Raw genomic sequence first — 21,239 nt, 5'->3', positions numbered from 1 at the left:
TTTGAACCGTGTTTGACACGTTCAACCTAAAATACATTGACAAGAGAATTCGAAAATGAGGCGTTTGAAGCGTGAATAATTATATTCTTAGTGTTTATTTAAAACAAGTTTTTAAATTTGTTTTTTCTTGATGGAACGCATTTATGTTATTACTACGTACATTCCCCAACGATTTTAAGTATTTAAGGAAACCTTATTCGGGAATCATAGTTATTGAGTACTCCATTAGGGTTATCTCTATGCTATATTCGGTAAAGACTACACTGGATAATTATTTTATAGTTCTACACACATCAATGTGGGTATGTGTGCGTTTTTGTGTATATCAATGATAAAGATTTATTCTGTCCAATGTATTTTACCCGGTGATACGGGCCCTTCTGACCGAAGTAAGCAAGTTCAAACTGAGGAAAGAAATACCGGTTTATGACCCGGAAAAACAAACTCGTCCTAAGACTTCGGAGTACCGTTACTCGCAGCGGGTGTCGAGAGGAACCGAAATATGGCATCGGGGAGAGGAAAATCACACAAATCCCAAGCGAGCCCAATTTATAAAGGCCCAATAAAACATAACTTGAAAAAGAAGAAACCCTAAAAAGGGAAATCTTGGAGGTCAACAAAGAAAGCATCTATAAATAGAGGATCTTTTTCTCTTCTTCACACAAGGCTTTTTTACATAATAATCAATCATAACACCTTATAACTTTAAACTGACTTGATCGTCGGAACTTTCCCGCTGAGATCACCTCCCGGCGTTGCAGGTACTTTCACCGGAAGACCCTTCTGGACGAGGAAGTAGGAGGCAAGCCCCACGGACAAAATCACCCGGTGTGACATAGAATAGACCCTCCATAAATTAAACTATGGAATTAGTTAGAAGGGTTCAATACAGAGAACATGATGACAACATGATTTAAACACCAGTGGAAGATGAAATATACGCTTAATTACATTGAGACCCTTGAAGTTGGGCAAAATTACAAAGACTAGAAGGATTTATTTTTTATGTGACTATTTCAACGGTTAAAGTAGCCGTTACGAAAGGTTTATTTTTTTTTAATAATAATCTGTTCGTAATCACAACTAACCTCAAGACTATTAGTGTATTTTTCTTTTAAAGTGGTTATGGATCATTTTTCTCGAGTCCCATGCATTGAATTTTGATATGCAATTATATATTAATAAGTCAGACGAGCCTGTCGACAATTTATATTCGACGCAGGACCTTTCATTTAATTTATTAGCATTTATTATGTATAGAAAATCTTATGTTATAATCACAAGAAGATATGATTTCTACTTTTTCTAAATTTTATATTTGCCTTTTTCCCATAAAATATATTACTCCACTATTGGCTTAGGCCTCGTTTACTTGCTATTATTAGGCTAGAATCCAGATTGACTAAAAGGGTGGTTGGCTAAATTCATTTTAAACAGCTGATAAACGTACTCTTACGTCTGATTAGATATTTTAAGAGCTGATAACATCTTATTTTTAAAACTAATTTTTAGAGTGTTTGGATAATGAGTTTATTTCCTATTTGTACTCATTATAAGATCTTAAATAAAACTGTGGGGTAAAGATATTTTTTTTAAAATATTTTATTTTGCTCTCCAATAACTTATTTAAAAAAAACTTAAGATTTTTTTTTTTAAATTTACCAAACACTTTGGAAGAGCTGATAAGTTTTAAAATATCTTATAAGCTCATTTTAATATCTTATAAGCTTAGCATGATTTTTTTTAATAGCATGAGTTAGCAAGACGTTTCATTGGTAGATTCAATAATGTTCAAGACTGTTACTAAAGTATAAGCCAACAATTAAATGTTACTACATAAAATTCGTAACATCCCTCTTCCCTGCAATTATTTTTTAGGGAGTGATTAAAAAGGGGAAATTACAGTTTTCCTTAAAACAACCCTTCTTTCGTTCCTTATTATATGTTGTTTTGGGTGGTTACGTGTAGATTAAGATAGTAAATAAATATACATAGATTCAAAAATATCATAATAAATACTAAAATACCCATGTCAATAATTATTTTTTAATTAACTGATTGTGACTGATAAGGGGCAAAATTGATTTAGAAAATGCAATAAATATCTTATTAGAACTCTAAAATAACAAATAATTTGGGACAAAAAAAAAACATCTCAAAAAAACATATAATAAGGGACATAGGGAGTAACTTACAGACAATTCACATAGTCTAACAAATTTAATACAACATGCAATCTAAGGAACCAAACATGTTATTAAATAAATATTTATTTAATAATTATGAATTTAATCTAATCTAATTTAATGTAAATAAGAAAACGAGGCCTTATTTAATTATCTAGTTTTTGTTTTTTTTTTTGTTTTTTTTTTTTGTGTGTGTGAACGTAAAGGATCCATGTATGCATTGTGTATCATCTCTCGTGCAATAGCCCGTGAATATATATATTTACTATAGGTGTAAACTACAATACCGGGCAATATATGCGCAACGAGCAGAGCTTTAAAGTACTCAGAAGAAAAATCGAACTCAAATCGTTAGATATCACACTCTATTTATTTACCGAACTATACAACATTTTACAAATTACAAGCCATGTGTTTAATATTCTTCTATTATTTATTTATTTATTAATTGAAAAATCCACGTGTGTAATAATTGAATGTATTGTATCGATCGATGACCCAAAATTAAAGGCGAGTGGATAGTATCATAGTAAATACTCAACGCCCAACGAATTAACATGTGCCATTTTGCACAAGTGTAATAATTCAAATACTAATATTTAGGACCACTGTGCTTCCCACTTGCTTAGTCTTTAAAGCCATTACACATAATGCAACACTATTATAAATGAATTAATTAATAAAACTAATTACTAGTTAATAAAATAAAGCATTAATTACAAAAAGTCTTCAAACATATGGCTTAGTATAAATTAAATTAAATATTGATCATGATCTATTTTAATCTTTTAATATTGTTTTCCCTTTTCAAAATATAGATTGATAACAGTTAAGGCCAGCTTTTGAAGCGCTGACAATTAAATATGTTAATCATATGGCATATAGTGGCTCCATTAATTAAATCAAGGCTGCTTGTTATTTTCTGATTTTTTGTTTTAATTCTTTTTTTTTTTCAGGAAATCATTCATCTTAATATCGTATGAAGCAATGTTTTCAGAACCGGACCGGCTATAGAATCGGACGGCCATTTGGGTCATGGGTTTATATGATCGAATCGGTTCAACCGAGTTTTTGATCTTTTTTAATATGCCATTATTTTATTAATTTTAATGTTTTAAAAATATTATTTTCTTTATATTTTTAATCTCCCACTTATTATTTTCACTTTTATCTGTTTCACCTCACTTTTTACTATATTTTATTGCTTTACTCTATATTTTTCCATTTTTGATTCTTCAAATCCGGCAATCGGCCACCCCTATTCGATCACCCGTGATTATATCCGACAATCCTTCGACCACTCATGACTAGATCCGGCCACCCACTACTAAGTTTGTGAAGGTTCACTCAAATTTGGCCACAAATAACCAATTCAACGGTGATTCGAGACATTTTGGCCGGAAACCGGGTTTTTTTGACTGACTCGTTAGTTCTCGGGTTTTACCCGGTCAAACCGGATTTTGGTCATTTAGCCCCGGTTTTTTATTTTTGCGGTTTTAGATGTCAGACCGGACACTTTATTGCTGGGTCATGGTCGAACCGGTCCCACCGGCCGGTTCGGTCCGGTTCTAACAACATTGGTATGAAGTATTAGTAAATCTTGGTTTTGTAGAACTTACATTTGGTGAAACAAACCATGTAGTTTTACGTTATCCACACATAATAATACACACGTTTATATGTCTACATACTTAGTAGGTAGTGATTTGTGGAGATCTACGGTTTAAAACCACATAGTGTATTTCATCAGGTATAGGATCTCATAAGCCATATATTTCTCGACGGCAAATATTTTGGCCGAATGGAACTAATCCCTTTTTAAGATTTTATTTTTTCTTCAATAAAAATCCCTTACTTTTAATATTTTATTAGATATAAATTTAGTCACTAGTCTTTTAAGTTGAATATTAATTTCATCGAAAGGTGTTTGGCTAACCTTATCGGATGTTAAAAATAGCTCATAAGATGTTTAAAAGTTGTTAATCTCTTTCAAATTATTTGGTAATTCTTTTATAAAATCTTAAAAATTCAAAAAATAAGTTGTTGAAGAACAAATAAGATTTTTTTTAAAAGGTACACCGTACATCTACCTTACATCTTTATTTAAGATCTTATTATCAGTAAAAACAACTTATAAGCTCGTTATCTAAATACTTTAAAAATTAATTCTAAAAAGTAAGACATAACAATTTATAACCAACTTATCAAATTTAAGACCTAATCAACTGTTTAAACTAAGCTTAGTTAAATAACTAATTCTATACATAATTTAACTAATATATTTATTATTAATATTTTATGTGTACACACATACAATACTGTAGAGACATATTTCAGTTGTTCTAATTATTTGAAAGGAAAAAGTGGTCTTTCAACTAACTCCAGGACATTAGCTATTGCAGATTTTTTATGTTTTCTTTAATACAATTTATCTTACCCTGGATTTGTGAGATCTTTTGTGATTACTTACTATGTTTTCAAAATATCAGTCTTTTAAAAAATTTCATTTGTTCAATGTTATCTGTCACTTTACAATTTCAAATACTGCATAAATTATATATTTTTCAGTTATACTCTTATTATTTTTCCAACAGTCGATATTTTGGTCTATCAACATTTATTTTTCTGAAATCAAGACACATTTATTCAGATTTTTAAGACAAGGTGAAAATCGACACTTATTTATTAACCAATGTAATCTAACAAAAATGTGTAGTGGGGGCCCTACCAAAATAAATGCCTGCGTTATCGTGTATAGTCTATTAACACTAATTAAAAGATTAACTATTACATTATAATGTTTTGTAATTAATTATCAAAAATGTGTGTAGTGGGCCCTACCAAAATAAATGCCTGCGTTATCGTGTAAGATCAAACACTTGCTACACTTCCCTATAGTCTATAACACTAAAAGATTTATTATTACATTATAATGTTGTGTAATTAGTTATGAGTGAGGTGGATATTGGTGGCATATACAGAAACCTATTCAGTTTTATCTATTGGTATTACTTAAGTACTGTTGACCAGTTCTCAAGGCTAATTTCTTTTGTGTTACAAATCTTTTAATTTATTCCACGTGCATTTTTATATTTAGGTTGTATAATATTTGTATAGATACTTTTCATTAAGATAACAATTATTACAAATTTATCATATGATAAAATTTAATTAGTAAATCCATACATCTTGTATATAAAAGAAATTAACGCTAGGGTAACCTAAAAAACTTTAATAGCATATTTTCTAAAATAAATTAATTTATGTGTATATATAATTATTTTTATCCTACTTTGCAGTCATTTTTTTCTAATTACTTTAACACAAAATCTCGGCTAGCACAATCATAACCCGCTACATCTATATTTTTTAATAATTATTATTATTTTATCTCCTATTTTCCAACCTATTTTTTCTATAAAGAAAATTTGCTTCATTTATTTAACAATCAATTTCATATTATGACAATTAAATTTTATTGTTTGTTTTTTAAATAAGTTTGTATCATTAAATTTGTATAAATGTTGATGTTGTTATCGCTAATAAATTTTACTATAATTGTAATTATCATGTATTAAACTAATCATCATTTTCATTATTTGAAAGGCTATCCGTGCCATGCACAAGGGAAAATGCTAGTGTATATAAGTTGAAAGAAAATATCGTGTGTGTATATATATATATATATTAAAATGAATAAATTGAAATTATAAAGGAATATATATTATCCATCCAACCCCCCATAATGTTACATTTAATTCGAATTGACCATAGGGTAATTATAAAACAGTAAGAGGTACAATTTGTTCTGTCCACTCCATGCAAACTTATTAAGAATCCAACTCACCTCACCTACTAACATTTTGCACTACAAACAATCCATTATAAATAAAGGTATAACTTTATCAAAGTTTTATATCCCAACCAATCACTAAAAGCCATTCATCATGGCATCTCTCCACCAAGTCCTTCCGGCCGCCGCCCCCTCCTCCTCCTCCCTCCGCTCCTCCTCCTCCACCGCCACCCGCCCCGTTGTTTTTGCTAAGCCATCACATTTCCTCACCCATGCAAAGCGCAACCACCACCGCCGCCTCATCTCATGCTCCTCCTCCTCCTCCAACGAGGGGTCGAAGGTCGACAGGAGGAACATGCTCCTCGGTTTGGGAGGCATGTATGGCGCTGCCAACCTCCTGTCCACTCCCGACTCCGCATCCGCGAACCCCATCCAGGCGCCGCAGATCGACAAGTGCGGGAACTCCACCTACGACACTAGTGCCGGAGTGGCGACGCAGATCTACTGCTGCCCGCCGTTCGGCGACACCATCATCGACTACAAGCTCCCCAACTTCCCAAAGACGAAAGTGAGGCCGTCCGCCCACCGTCTCTCGCCCGAATACCTATTCAAGTTCAACACCGCGGTCGACCGCATGAGGCGTCTCCCGAAGGAAGATCCACGTAGCTTCATGCAGCAAGCCAACATTCACTGCGCTTACTGCAACGGTGGTTACGACCAACCGGGGCAAGGCACGCTCGACCTACAAGTCCACAACGGGTGGCTTTTCTTCCCGTTCCACAGGTGGTACCTTTACTTTTACGAAAGAATCCTCGGCAAACTCATCGGTGACCCCACATTCGCACTCCCGTTCTGGAACTGGGACAACCCTAAGGGCATGACCATCCCCCCCGCCTTCGTCGACCCAAAGTCAGCTCTCTACGACGCTAAGCGGAACCAAGACAACCTGCCACCAGCGGTGGTGGATCTCGGTTTCACCGGGAGCACCGACCCTCTCCAGGTGGTGTCCAACAATCTCACAATAATGTACACCGAGATGGTCCGTGGTAACTCCGACGTCTACGATTTCATGGGAAAGGCGTACCGCGAGGGGACACCTGTCAACCCCGGGCCGGGCTCATCCGAGCGTGGGTCCCACACTGCTATCCACGCCTTTGTCGGTGACTACAAGAACCAGCCCGCCGGGGAGGACATGGGAAACTTCTACTCCGCCGGGCGGGACCCACTCTTCTACAGCCACCACAGCAACGTTGACAGGATGTGGACTCTATGGCAGTTCTTCCTCCCGAGTAACAAGATCCCCGACAAGAAGATCACCGATCCCGATTTCCTCAACACGGCTTTCTTGTTCTACGACGAGAACGCGCAGCTCGTGAGAGTCACCGTGAAGGACTGTCTTGATAATCTGAAAATGGGGTTCGAGTACGAGAGGGTTGATCTGCCGTGGCTGGACTACAGGCCGCCGGCACAGGCGGCGTCTGCGAAGGTGACTAGGGCCGGCAAGACAACTGCGAAGGTGGCCGACACCGTGTTCCCGATCGTGCTGGACAAGATAGTGAGGGTGCTGCTCCCCAAGACCAAGAAGGGCAAGGCCGACGAGCTGCTGGTGATTGAGAACATCGTCGTCGACACGTCGAAGTTCCTGAAGTTCGACGTGTTCGTGAACGACGAGGACGACAACGTGGCGGAGATAGACAAGGCGTCGTACGCGGGGACGTACGCGCAGATTCCGCACAAGACGAAGGAGAAGACGGCGACAACTTCGATCAGGCTGAAGCTGACCGACGTGTACGAGGATATGGATGTGACCGACGATGACACCATTCTTGTGACTCTGGTGCCGAGGCACCAGGGACCTGGAGTTACCATTGGTGGCATCAAGATCATCGAGAATCCTACTCCGGCTCCGGCTGCAGCCGCGGCGGCGCCTGCTTCTTGAAGCACTTAAGAATATTCATGCATTTGTCGATCTGTCTTTGATTTGGCTCGGGCGCTCGTGGTTTTTTCAATGGTTCTTTTGTGTTTTTTTTTTTTTTTTTTGTCGGTTTGTTGCAATAAGATTCGCCGCGCACACATGAGATCATGCTATGTTTCTCATTGATTTTAATTCCACCCTTGTACTCGATGTTTCTGCCTTTCCAATAAAGTTTGGCATTCCATGTTTATTATTTTTTTTATTTCTTTTATTTATGTGGAATTTTATTATTATTATTATTATTATTATTATTATTATTATTATTATTATTATTATTATTATTATTATTATTATTATTATTATTATTATTATTATTATTATTATTATTATTATTATTATTATTATTATTATTATTATTATTATTATTATTATTATTATTATTATTATTATTATTATTATTATTATTATTATTATTATTATTATTATTATTATTATTATTATTATAATAATTATTATTATTATTATTATTATTATTATTATTATTATTATTATTATTATTATTATTATTATTATTATTATTATTATTATTATTATTATTATTATTATTATTATTATTATTATTATTATTATTATTATTATTATTATTATTATTATTATTATTATTATTATTATTCTTCTTGTTATTGTTGTTATTGTTATTATTGTTATTGTTATTATTGTTATTGTTGTTATTGTTATTGTTGTTATTCTTGTTGTTGTTATTCTTGTTGTTATTATTATTGTTGTTATTATTATTGTTATTATTATTATTATTATTATTATTATTATTATTATTATTATTATTATTATTATTATTATTATTATTATTATTATTATTATTATTATTATTATTATTATTATTATTATTATTATTATTATTATTATTATTATTATTATTATTATTATTATTATTATTATTATTATTATTATTATTATTATTATTATTATTATTATTATTATTATTATTATTATTATTATTCCCGCCACTACACCAAAATCAGATTTTTCCAACGGCATAAGTTTGTGATTTCTAACGGATATATACTGTTAGAAATTTCTAACGGCATATATCCGTTAGAAAATTTACTTATCCGTTATTATTAATAATAATTTATTTATATTAAATTAGTAACAATTGAAAATTTATTCCTAACGGTTGGTATGTGTTAGTAATACATGAACTAAATCTATAATATATTATATAATATTTACATTGAAAAAAAAAAAAAAAATTCATTCTTTATTAAAAACCAATTACCCATTCTCTATCTTCGGTGACGGAAAGAAAACCGATGGGGTGAGAGAACGTTTAGGGTTATCGGTTCTCTTGCACCACCAATCACAGTACACCTTTTCAATTTCAAAATTCGACAGCGAACAAAAATATTGGATGCAAGATGCTTGTGCAAAAGTTGTTCGTTGATTTATGGTAATTTTTAATTTCTATTCGCATATTCTTCGAATTGGAAGCGTTTTCAGATCGTTTTTTTTTGTGATAAGTTCTAAACTTTTTCGCTTTTGATTTGATGAAATCACCAAATCATTAGAGAATCCAGATTCTTCAGATTCGACTCTGGCGATCAGGTTGATGTGCGGACGCCGGTCGATTGGAGAATATTGCCGTGAAGATGAGCTTTTCCCCGATTCCAGTGATCAGGCAACTGGTATAGTCACACGCTCTTAAATTGACACCACAAGGAAGAGATGAGCTTAATGAATAATGATCTATTTTTTTATTTCTTTTTAGATTTTTATTTCATTTTACAGTTCCTTGTTGAGAACTTGGTTATCTGTGTTAGTTTGATGAGCATTTTTTTTTTGTTAAATTGCAGTCTATTTCAACTCGAGCAAAAGTAGAACTTATAATTTTATTTCATTTTAAAATTTCTTGTTGATAACTTAGTTATATGTGTTGGTTTTGATGGGCAGATTTATTGTTAAGTTTCAGTGTATGTCAACTCGGGCAAAAATAGAACTGCTAAAGTAGTGAATGGCTCGGATCATATCTAATATATTCCTGAAGCTTCTTTTTTGAGTGGTTTGAAACAACACATTATCTCATTCATATGGAATGAAGAAAATGGCCCAACATTGGTGAGTCGTATAAGTAATGATGAAAATCATAAAGATTTTTGAACTCATTTATTTTCTATGTCCTGCATTAAAATCTGCTGGACTTATAGTAATGGTGAGCCATTGAATTTTTATTATAATATCTTGATATTTTATGCTTTTAATTCTCAAGAAAACAATTTTTTTCACCTAACATTACCTATCAGCTTATGTGTTATGTATCTGTTTGTTTGTTTAAGAATGCAATGCCTGAAGAAGAAGTTTTATTTACATTTCCAAGATTATGCTGATTTGGTTATATGGAAGGTAGGAATCTCAAGTACATATTATTGAAATTCTAATTTACATCTACATCTTCTTGACAACTTGTTGATTATGTCCCACCATGTCCAATTCTTAGACCGCCATCATCTATTGATCAAGTTTAGCAGTGTTGCAGTATCATGTATTATTACTATTGAATAGTACCATGTATTATTACTATTGATTTTTACTAACTTATATTTCCTGGTGCCACAGGTGGGACGACATACCGGTAATATCTTGCATTTTTTGTTGTATATATAATGTGGAGACAATGCGTTTTATCAGGTATGTGTAATATTCTTGTACTAACATTTTTCATTATTTTTAACAATTTTTATTGTATTACATCTGGTATGCTAAATGAACAAAAAGAGTTATAAGATCTATAGTTCTTTGTTCTTTATTCATGATTTATATCCACAGGATTTCATGTCATTTTGTTCAACGCGATAAGGAAATATAAGATAATTGCATTTTTTTTTATCATAACTTTCTCTTGTCAATGGATTCAGGTTAAAATGCTCTGAATATCGGAACTGGGGGGAACACCGCGGTATGGGTTATAGGTCGGGTTGGTGATATTAACAGCTTGACAGCTAGGAATTCTATGATCACGGTTCAAGGGATATGTTATTTTTCTTGAGAGCTGGTCAGTATGTATATGTGTTTAAGTTCTCGTTTGGTATAGATTAGCATGAGTCTTAAGGACTTGTGGTTACTGTGTTGATTTATGGATAATGAAATGTAATGGTGGATTGTATACATCAATCTTTTTACACTTCAAATTTTTTTTTTTATGTAATTATAGAGACCTTATCAGTTATAAATTGCTATTTATTTCAAAATTCATATATATATATATATATATATATATATATATATATATATATATATATATATATATATATATATATATATATATATATATTATTATTTAAACTTTTTTTTTTGTTTTTTTTCTTAATTTTTCTAACAGCCATATCCGTTAGGAATTTAGAAGTAAGTGTTAAAACACAAACCGTTACAAAGATGTTTCTAACGGATCAAAATCGTTAGAAATATTTATTTTTCTAACAGTTTGTTAATTATTCTAACGGTTTATATCCGTTGGAAATATAGACCATTAAATTTCTCACGCACTATTTCTAACGGTTTTACCCCGTTAGAACAATTATTTGTAATGGATATATCTGTTAGTAAATAGTGTTTTTGGTGTAGTGCGCACCACCATTCTTCTTCTTCTTCTTCTTCTTCTTCTTCTTCTTCGATTTGTTCGACCCTACACCCGGTGAAAAACACCGGGTGGGTCTTCTGCTGCCACGTATCTTTTTTTTGTATTTTATAATAGATTCCCCGCTAGGGTTTACCTTTAGGGGTTTTAGAAAAATAAAAAAAAAGAACACGTGGCAGCAGAAGACCCACCCGGTATTTTTCACCGGGTGTAGGATCGAAGAAACCTTCTTCTTCTTCTTCTTCTTCTTCTTCTTCTTCTTCTTCTTCTTCTTCTTCTTCTTCTTCTTCTTCTTCTTCTTCTTCTTCTTCTTCTTCTTCTTCTTCTTCTTCTTCTTCTTCTTCTTCTTCTTCTTCTTCTTCTTCTTCTTCTTCTTCTTCTTCTTCTTCTTCTTCTTCTTCTTCTTCTTCTTCTTCTTCTTCTTCTTCTTCTTCTTCTTCTTCTTCTTCTTCTTCTTCTTCTTCTTCTTCTTCTTCTTCTTCTTCTTCTTCTTCTTCTTCTTCTTCTTCTTCTTCTTCTTCTTCTTCTTCTTCTTCTTCTTCTTCTTCTTCTTCTTCTTCTTCTTCTTCTTCTTCTTCTTCTTCTTCTTCTTCTTCTTCTTCTTCTTCTTCTTCTTCTTCTTCTTCTTCTTCTTCTTCTTCTTCTTCTTCTTCTTCTTCTTCTTCTTCTTCTTCTTCTTCTTCTTCTTCTTCTTCTTCTTCTTCTTCTTCTTCTTCTTCTTCTTCTTCTTCTTCTTCTTCTTCTTCTTCTTCTTCTTCTTCTTCTTCTTCTTCTTCTTCTTCTTCTTCTTCTTCTTCTTCTTCTTCTTCTTCTTCTTCTTCTTCTTCTTCTTCTTCTTCTTCTTCTTCTTCTTCTTCTTCTTCTTCTTCTTCTTCTTCTTCTTCTTCTTCTTCTTCTTCTTCTTCTTCTTCTTCTTCTTCTTCTTCTTCTTCTTCTTCTTCTTCTTCTTCTTCTTCTTCTTCTTCTTCTTCTTCTTCTTCTTCTTCTTCTTCTTCTTCTTCTTCTTCTTCTTCTTCTTCTTCTTCTTCTTCTTCTTCTTCTTCTTCTTCTTCTTCTTCTTCTTCTTCTTCTTCTTCTTCTTCTTCTTCTTCTTCTTCTTCTTCTTCTTCTTCTTCTTCTTCTTCTTCTTCTTCTTCTTCTTCTTCTTCTTCTTCTTCTTCTTCTTCTTCTTCTTCTTCTTCTTCTTCTTCTTCTTCTTCTTCTTCTTCTTCTTCTTCTTCTTCTTCTTCTTCTTCTTCTTCTTCTTCTTCTTCTTCTTCTTCTTCTTCTTCTTCTTCTTCTTCTTCTTCTTCTTCTTCTTCTTCTTCTTCTTCTTCTTCTTCTTCTTCTTCTTCTTCTTCTTCTTCTTCTTCTTCTTCTTCTTCTTCTTCTTCTTCTTCTTCTTCTTCTTCTTCTTCTTCTTCTTCTTCTTCTTCTTCTTCTTCTTCTTCTTCTTCTTCTCCTTCTTCTTCTCCTTCTTCTTCTCCTTCTCCTTCTTCTTCTCCTTCTTCTTCTCCTTCTTCTTCTTCTTCTTCTCCTCCTTCTTCTTCTTCTTCTTCTTCTTCTTCTTCTTCTTCTTCTTCTCCTTCTTCTTCTCCTTCTCCTTCTTCTTCTTCTTCTCCTTCTTCTTCTTCTTCTTCTCCTTCTTCTCCTTCTTCTCCTTCTTCTCCTTCTTCTCCTTCTTCTCCTTCTTCTCCTTCTTCTTCTTCTTCTTCTTCTTCTTCTTCTTCTTCTTCTTCTTCTTCTTCTTCTTCTTCTTCTTCTTCTCAGCCCTTTGTGTGTGTCCGTGGGCTTGAGGACGAGGCATGCAAATTGAATTTGAAGCTTTATCTCTTAACAAAGGAAGAGGTTAAAGAGGTCATAAATGGTGGTGTGGGGGAAGCGGAGTGGCCGAAAAATCCATAAGTATTTATCTAGAATGTAGAAATTTTGTTTAAAATGTAGAATGATCGTATATACTAAATACCGTATTCTACTAATAAGTATTTATCTATAAGTTTTATATATATAATTAAGTACATATCTAGAGCAACTCCAAATCAAAAGTATCAAAATGATTTCGCAAATATTTATGTGATATTTAATATGCTCTAACCATGGTTGTTAATTTAAAATAATTGAATTGATTTATGTATCTAACTGCCACATGTCATAATCTAAATGGACACTGAGATGGTTAAAACCATAACTCATATTTGATATTTTATTCCGCATAAAGTATTTTTAAATTCCGAAAGATGAAATATCAAAATGCAACCCTTATTTCATAACTCTATTGGAATTAAATTAACTATTTTTTTAGTATAAAAATTATGGTTAAAGGTTTTGATAGCCCATTTAATAACCCCACTCGAGCTGTTGTTACTTTAAATAGTTTATATTAACCAATACAATATCAATCGGCAAATCAGTAGTTTCTACGATCCATTTTTAGTTACAAACTCAATAAGATATTTATATATTATATACTACAATTATATAAGAAGTAATTGCATAGTTATGTGTGTGTCTTTCCAAATCGAGAAAGTTTGATGAAATATTGTTGCTATGGATGGAAAAAATTATCAAATTTCAAGTATCATAGTATACCAATAAAAAATTATCTAACAAATATCAAATTAGTGTTTATCATTTCATTTGGTACGATATTGGTAACCATATTGAAAGTATATGAGATTTACTACAATTCATTATAGTGTGAGTAAGATATCGACATACTATCACGGAAAATAAAATATTTAGCTACAAATATTCTGACTAATTTTTAAAATTAAAATTTTAAATCATGGGAAAATAAAAATATTAATGTAGGGTATTATGGCGTAAATAATTGATTATTAAATATTTTAACATCGTATATTTCGCACTATATTTTGATATTGGAATACATGATTTCTTTTGTCTAATATACTTAAGTTTTCTATTACCCCATGGTGCAAGATATATTTATTTTTTTAGTTTACATTTTTAAAATATTTATAAAATATAATTATTTACTTTATAATGTTTATAAGAATCTAATATCGATTCTACATCTCTATTTTTTTTTTTGAAATCGCAATATATTCGACTAATTTAAACAAAAATCAATTAATTTTTATTTTTTCATTTATTTTTTATATAAGCATTTTATAATGAATTTTGTTTACATGGAATTTGATCTATTTTGATTAGCATCAGCCTTTATGTTAGTTTTTAACATATGGTCATACGTGTAAATCAATTTAAGTTATATATATTAACATGGATAAATTACGAAAACCCTCTGAACTTAGGCTAATTTAAGAAAAACACCCCCACATATTCGTAATTACCAAAATTTTCTTGATGTTTGTTGCCATCTTACATCAACCCCCATACAGTATGACTATTTACACGGAATCTTAATTTATTCTTCTTAAATTTCACGTTCACAAGGATAGAATCCACATTTTTTTGGGATATTACATGGAATAAAAAAGATTCAAAAAAAAATCACACCTTAAGGGGGTCGTGTAAGAATAGAAACAAACATGAGGAAATTTTGGTAATTACCGATAAATGGGGGTGTTTTCCGTAATTTAGCCAAAGTTCATGATGATTTTCATAATTTATCCTATTAACAACGATTATTGTTCTTTTTACGTCTTAACTTTTGCTTATAGCCTTATAATTTAAATAATTTTAATCTCAGTTTGATAATATAATTAAGTATTAATTTCTAATATATTTAATATGTGTTTTTGGATGCTTCAGCTACCACACATAAGGAAGTTGATATAAAGGTAGCGAGACTGAATATAATTATTTTTGATACAAAATAATAGATCATTGCAAAAACATTGATACAAAAATCAGAATTGGGATTGTGATTAGTATTATCATTAGAATTATGATTATAATTAGTATTCTTTGAAGTAGTATTAGTATTCAAACTAGGATTAGGCTTCGGATTAAGATAGTATTAGGATTAGGATAAGGATTATGATTAATATTAGTATTAGAATTATAATAAAGATTATGATTATAATTAGTACTACAATTAGTGACATGTATTAGTATTAGGATTATGATTAGCATTAGGATTAGAATTATGATTATAATTAAGATTAGAATTATAATTATAATTAACATTAGCATTAGCATTCACATTAACATTAGCATTAGTAATATTAAAATTATTAGGGTTAGGATTAGACTTATGATTAGTGTTAGGAATATAATTAGGATTAGAATCATGATTAGTGTTATGATTAGGATTAGGAATAAGATAAGCATTTGGATAATATTAGGATTACAATTTTAATTAGCATTAGCATATCCAAATTAATATTAACATAAAAATTAGTACATGTAAATTAGCATCAACATTAACATTATTAGCATATATTAGTATTAGTATTAGAATTAATATTTGTATTAGTATTAGTATTAATATTAGTATTAGAATTAGAATTAGCATTAGCATTAGTATTAACATTAGTATTAGTATTAATATTAGTATTAGTATTAATATTAGTATTAGTATTAGTATTAGTATTAGTATTAGTATTAGTATTAGTATTAGTATTAGTATTAGTATTAGTATTAGTATTAGTATTAGTATTAGTATTAGTATTAGTATTAGTATTAGTATTATAAGTATTAGTATTAGTATTAGTATTAGTATTAGTATTAACATTAGAATTATTATTAGTATCAATATTAGTATCAGTATCAGCACGTATATCAATATTAGTATTAGTATTAGTATTATTATTAGCATTAGTATTAATATTAGTATTAGTATCAGTATTAACATTAGTATTGGTATTAGTATTGATATTAGTATTAGTATTAGTATTAATATTAGTATTAGTATTAGTATCAGTATTAGTATCAGTATTAGTATTAATATTTGTAGGATTACGATTAGTATTAGTATTAGTATAAATATCGATATTGTAACACCCCACCTTTCCAAAACCCGAAAACCCTAAAACCCGAGATTAATATTCCTAACTCGAAAACCCTTAGGAAATATTATTACGGGATTATATGCATTACGTGAATTTAATTATGCTACTTACGTGAATAATTACATGCGTTTTTATGTGTGATTGTATGATTTAAATTTTCGTAAATTAAAATCCTAGGAATTTCGTGAATTACGTGGGTTATGTGAATAATTGCGTATTTTATTTATTTGATAAATTATTTGAAACTTGGTAAATTATGTGAATTGTATACATATATATATATACGTACACGTACATACATGCATGCATACGTATACATACGTATATACTAATACTTGCATTATACATTTGAATATATATATATATGTATGTCCGAATTGTGTGTGTGTATTCGGATTATGTGTGTGTGTGTGGTATTTATGCAAGTTGTGTTTATTCTAAATAAATTAATTAGTGAATAAGTGTTCATGTTTTTACACTTGGCACACCCTAATCATTTTATCTACACTTACACTCAACACCCTCATTGTAAGATGAAGAGACACCCTTCATCTTTCTTCTTCTAACACATAACCACATTACTTGTCTCTCTCCCCTTTCTCCACCGAAACCATCACCACCATCATCGGCTCTCCTCTCTCCACCTCACTTCACAATTTCAAGAAAATTCCCAACATAAAAATGAGAGTTCCTTATTTAACTCTTGCCATAGACTACTCCAAAAATACCATCAAAACCACTTGCCTCCTTACGGGAGATCACAACTCCTCCCTCCTTGAAGCTCACACCATTTCCTTCACAATCAAGGTGGCTTGGTTGGACTTCGGTGCTTGAAAGCCCCCTCCCTTTCGGCTATTTCTTTCTTCGATTTTAAGGTAAGAAATTCGATTTCTTGCTGCAATTAAGGGACATCAATAGTATTGAAAGGATTTTCATGAAATTTTAAAAGATTGGGGAAGATTTCGAAAATTTAGGGCTTTTTGAAGAAAAATGGAAAAATGAGTGTTCTTGTTAAATTCTTGTTCTTGCATGCATCACCTATGTTGATAGTGGTTAGATACAGCATTTATTGGCCAAAAGCCTTAAAAATTTCAGATTTCAAAAAGGGGTTTTCAAGAAAAAACGAATTTTTAACTTTTTGTGGTTGCCTGTGTAGATCTTCGAAAGTTTGGGCCAAATCTGTAATTTTTGTAAAGTTGTCCGAAAAATGTTTTCAAAACTGTTTTCTAGCATTTATTGAACTAAAATTTCGGATTTAAAGAATTTTTGTAAGAAAAAGTTGATTTGGATATTCTATTAGGCTTGCATGTGTAGATCTAGAATTTTTGGGGCAAATTATGTAATTTCCGAAATTTCTGCATAAAGTGACTTTTCAACTTCATTTTTCTGCATCTAGTAAAGTGGAATTTCAGATTTGTTAGGGGTTTTTCATGAAAAAGTGGATTTTGAACTTCTAGTGTGGTTGCATGTGTAAATTTCGAAACTTTTGGGTCAAAACTGCAATTTCCGAAAAATCTCTCATTTTTAAAGTTTGGATCTGTTTTTCAGCAAGTATTAGATAGGAAAACGTTTTACTTAACAAGTTTTTAAATTAATTAGAGTTATATTAGAGTTTTGGATTTTTAAAGTGAAAGAGGGATTTTCCTAGTTTTTATTTCAAGAAAAATTCGAAACTTTGTAAAACTTTAAAATAATTTCAGGAGCTGGAATTTTAGTCAGTTAGGAGTTCTAGGATTTAATTTGAGAATTTTTGGAATTAGTTTGCTAATATTTCAAAATTAGGACAATTTGCATACCATTTAACATGTTTTGTGCTTTAATGTTTATGTTCTTGATTGAATGGTGGTGAGTGATGAATTTTGGTATTTTGGTACTTTAATTGTTGTTGGATGTGTTTAATGGCTGTGGGAAATTGATTGAAGTGGATTATTACCTAGATGTGGTAATAAGTCCATTAAATGAAGGTAAAAAGGTATTTGTTCTTGAGCTTGCTTTGATGAGTAATTAGTGATGTCTAAATGTGTTGATTGTACATGTGTGTGTGCTGAATATGTGTGAATGTGTGTGTGCTGATTGTGCATGGGGTGTGTGCCGTGTGTGGTTGTGTGTTTATGTGTGTGAATTTGGGATTTTTGCCCAAATCATAAATATGTGGTAAATTGTGGTATTTGTGTGATTTGTGGCACTTGATTGATATTTGTGATGTCATGTGTGGGTTATAGCATTATTTCGAAAAGTTGCATTAAATGATTTTAATTGAAAGGTTAATGGAATATCGGGTAATAAACAACTCGGATATAGTGGGCCGGTATCCAACTAGGATGATGTGGTAGTGGTTTGATTCCACTTAGTGAAAACGGGCTCGTAACAGGTTTATTATTCGGTACAGAAATTAATCTTTCACGGATCCGATAAAACGAAAATGTATTTTCATGATTTTCACAAAAAAGGGCATTTTAGTCATTTTTGCATAATTACGTGATCTTATTAAGTGATGTGTTTTCGTGAGATATGTGATTTGACCGATTGCCTTGTGTTGTTGTGCGAAATGTGGGTAAGAACGGGTATACAATATTATATATTATGTATAACGTATTTCCAAAGTTTGATAATACTCGGATTTCTTACTGAGCTTTATAGCTCATATAGATGTCTTTTAATTGCAGGTAGTAGTAGTCCTCAACCGGGGTGGATCGATTAGTGGATCGAGGTCTTGCCCGGAGTTTTGGAAGACGTACGAGGACCTATGAACGATGCTAGACTTTTGGTTATTTTATTTTGGTGGTGTAACCCTAAACCGTAACATTTCTCTTTTCGTACTTTTGAACTCATTTTCGTTATGAATCGTACTTAACTCCTACTTTAATATCATAAGTTTCGTAATGTGCTATTCTTCATGCCTTCATTAGAAAACTTCGAATCAATCACCAAAATAACCATTTTGAACTCTGATTTATTCTCGAACCGAAAAGAATGTTTAGTGAGAATGTAGCACTCGAATAAGAAACCTCCTTTCGAAACTTATTTCCAAACCAAGCTTTGTATTCGGCTAAATCAATCCAACAAAGTTTTTTTCGAAAATGCAAAGCCTTCAACACCCAAAAGAACATATTTTTAATAATTGCATTTTCACCCCATTCCAATGTTTCAAAAATTACAAAGAGATCCTTTGCTTCCGCTAGTTTGATAAGTATTCCGATAAACCGGTTCGATTTATCGCCCGTCTAGAAGGGGGGGGCTACAGATATTAGTATTAATATTAGTATTAGTATTAGTATTAGTATTAGTATTAGTATTAGTATTAGTATTAGTATTAGTGTTAGTATCGATATTAGTATCAATATTGGTATCAGAATTGGTATCCGTATTGGTATCGGTATTGGTATCATCATTGGTATCCATTATGGCCTATACATCTTATCACTTTTGCAATATTTATAAGTTGTATTGTTGTTTGAGTAATGTACTTCACTAATTGAACGCCATTAGTGATAAACTTACAGTGTTACTTCTCTGCTACCGTATTTGTTGTTAAGTTAGTTACTTTGCAGAAGATTGACATGATGTAGTACTTTGCATTCCACGAAATAGAGTTATACCAGATATTTTAAATGATTTCACTTAATCTTCATATCGTGTTTTGCGCGCTTTGCGTTTTTTTCTTTGTATATATATTTAATTGAATTTCATATGTTCTTATCTATTTTTTTTATTTCCTTCTATTTTGTTTTACTTGAATTCGTGACGTTATAAAGAGATAACCGTTTCCATATTATTATTTTTTCTCATTTAAAAACTAACCCCGTGCAACGCACGGGTGAAGTACTAGTACACTATACATAATCAACTACGTGGTGTTTGAATTAATTTAATATGAGAACTATCAATAACAAAAACCACTAGTTTTTCACTTATACTTAATCCACTATAACTAATGCCTTATATGTTCAAGAATATATATATATGAGGCAAAAATTCATGAAAATAAATATATTATTTATAATGTACAAGTAATTAACTATACATAATCAACTAAATGGTATTTATAATCATTTAACATATACATAAGCCATTGTTACTATGATGTATATGAAATACATTATCAAATTAACGTAATACATTATTAAATTAGCAAAACTACTACTATTACTTTGTTTTATTTACAAAAAGGGAACCAACAAATGTAGGTACCACTAGCAATAGTATAATTGTCCGAGCATCACCTAACCTAGTCACCCTTGTTGCCATCGCCATCGTCCCGCCTGCTCGAAAGCCTAAAACAAAGAAAAAGAAGACAATGTGTCAATTAAATTCATTCAAAAAAATATTTTGAAAACAAAAAACCTGAAATCCACTACAAGCTCATCAAAAGCAACAAAAAATATATATAGAAATTCACTACAAAAAATAAACTTTACAAGGAAAAAATTCACTCAATTTTTTTTTTATCGAAATCCACTAAAAACTTACATAAAATCACTACAAAAAATCACCTTTAATAAACGCCGCCATTGCATACAATAGTATAGTTACCCGAGCATCACGCAGCGTCGTCCTACTTGGTTCCATCACTACGTTTGTGCAAAAACTTGATCCAAAGAGAAAGAAAACAACAACTGAAAAAGAATACAACAACGTTAAATTTAATTCATTAAAAAAAATTGTTCTTTAAATCAAGAATTCGAAATCTACTACAATTTCATCAAAACCACTATAAAAAATATCGAAATCTACTAAAATATTAGCATAATCCATAACAAAAATAACTAAAAAAATAACA

The 21,239-nt window shown here is 31.3% G+C and overlaps 1 protein-coding gene and 1 long non-coding RNA gene across 2 annotated transcripts; both read left to right on the top strand.

The window, feature by feature from the left end:
• Nucleotides 1-6,005: 6,005 nt before the first annotated feature.
• On the top strand, nt 6,006-8,143 carry LOC105961591 (polyphenol oxidase I, chloroplastic). Its single transcript, XM_088812047.1, has one exon. It carries the CDS (start codon nt 6,134-6,136, stop codon nt 7,916-7,918), a length of 1,785 nt encoding a protein of 594 aa, XP_088668173.1. The 5' UTR covers nt 6,006-6,133; the 3' UTR covers nt 7,919-8,143.
• A 1,035-nt stretch (nt 8,144-9,178) lies between these two features.
• On the top strand, nt 9,179-11,114 carry LOC148765944 (uncharacterized). The gene is made up of 3 exons (XR_016029038.1): nt 9,179-9,597; nt 10,526-10,597; nt 10,825-11,114. It is a non-coding gene; the product is annotated as an uncharacterized LOC148765944 (long non-coding RNA).
• Nucleotides 11,115-21,239: the final 10,125 nt, after the last annotated feature.

Source organism: Erythranthe guttata, chromosome 13 (assembly GCF_056151865.1).
Source record: "Erythranthe guttata isolate IM_541 chromosome 13, IM_541, whole genome shotgun sequence".
Lineage (NCBI taxonomy): Eukaryota > Viridiplantae > Streptophyta > Magnoliopsida > Lamiales > Phrymaceae > Erythranthe > Erythranthe guttata.
The sequence above is the reverse complement of the archived record's forward strand: the minus strand, read 5'-3'. Positions and strand labels throughout refer to the sequence as shown.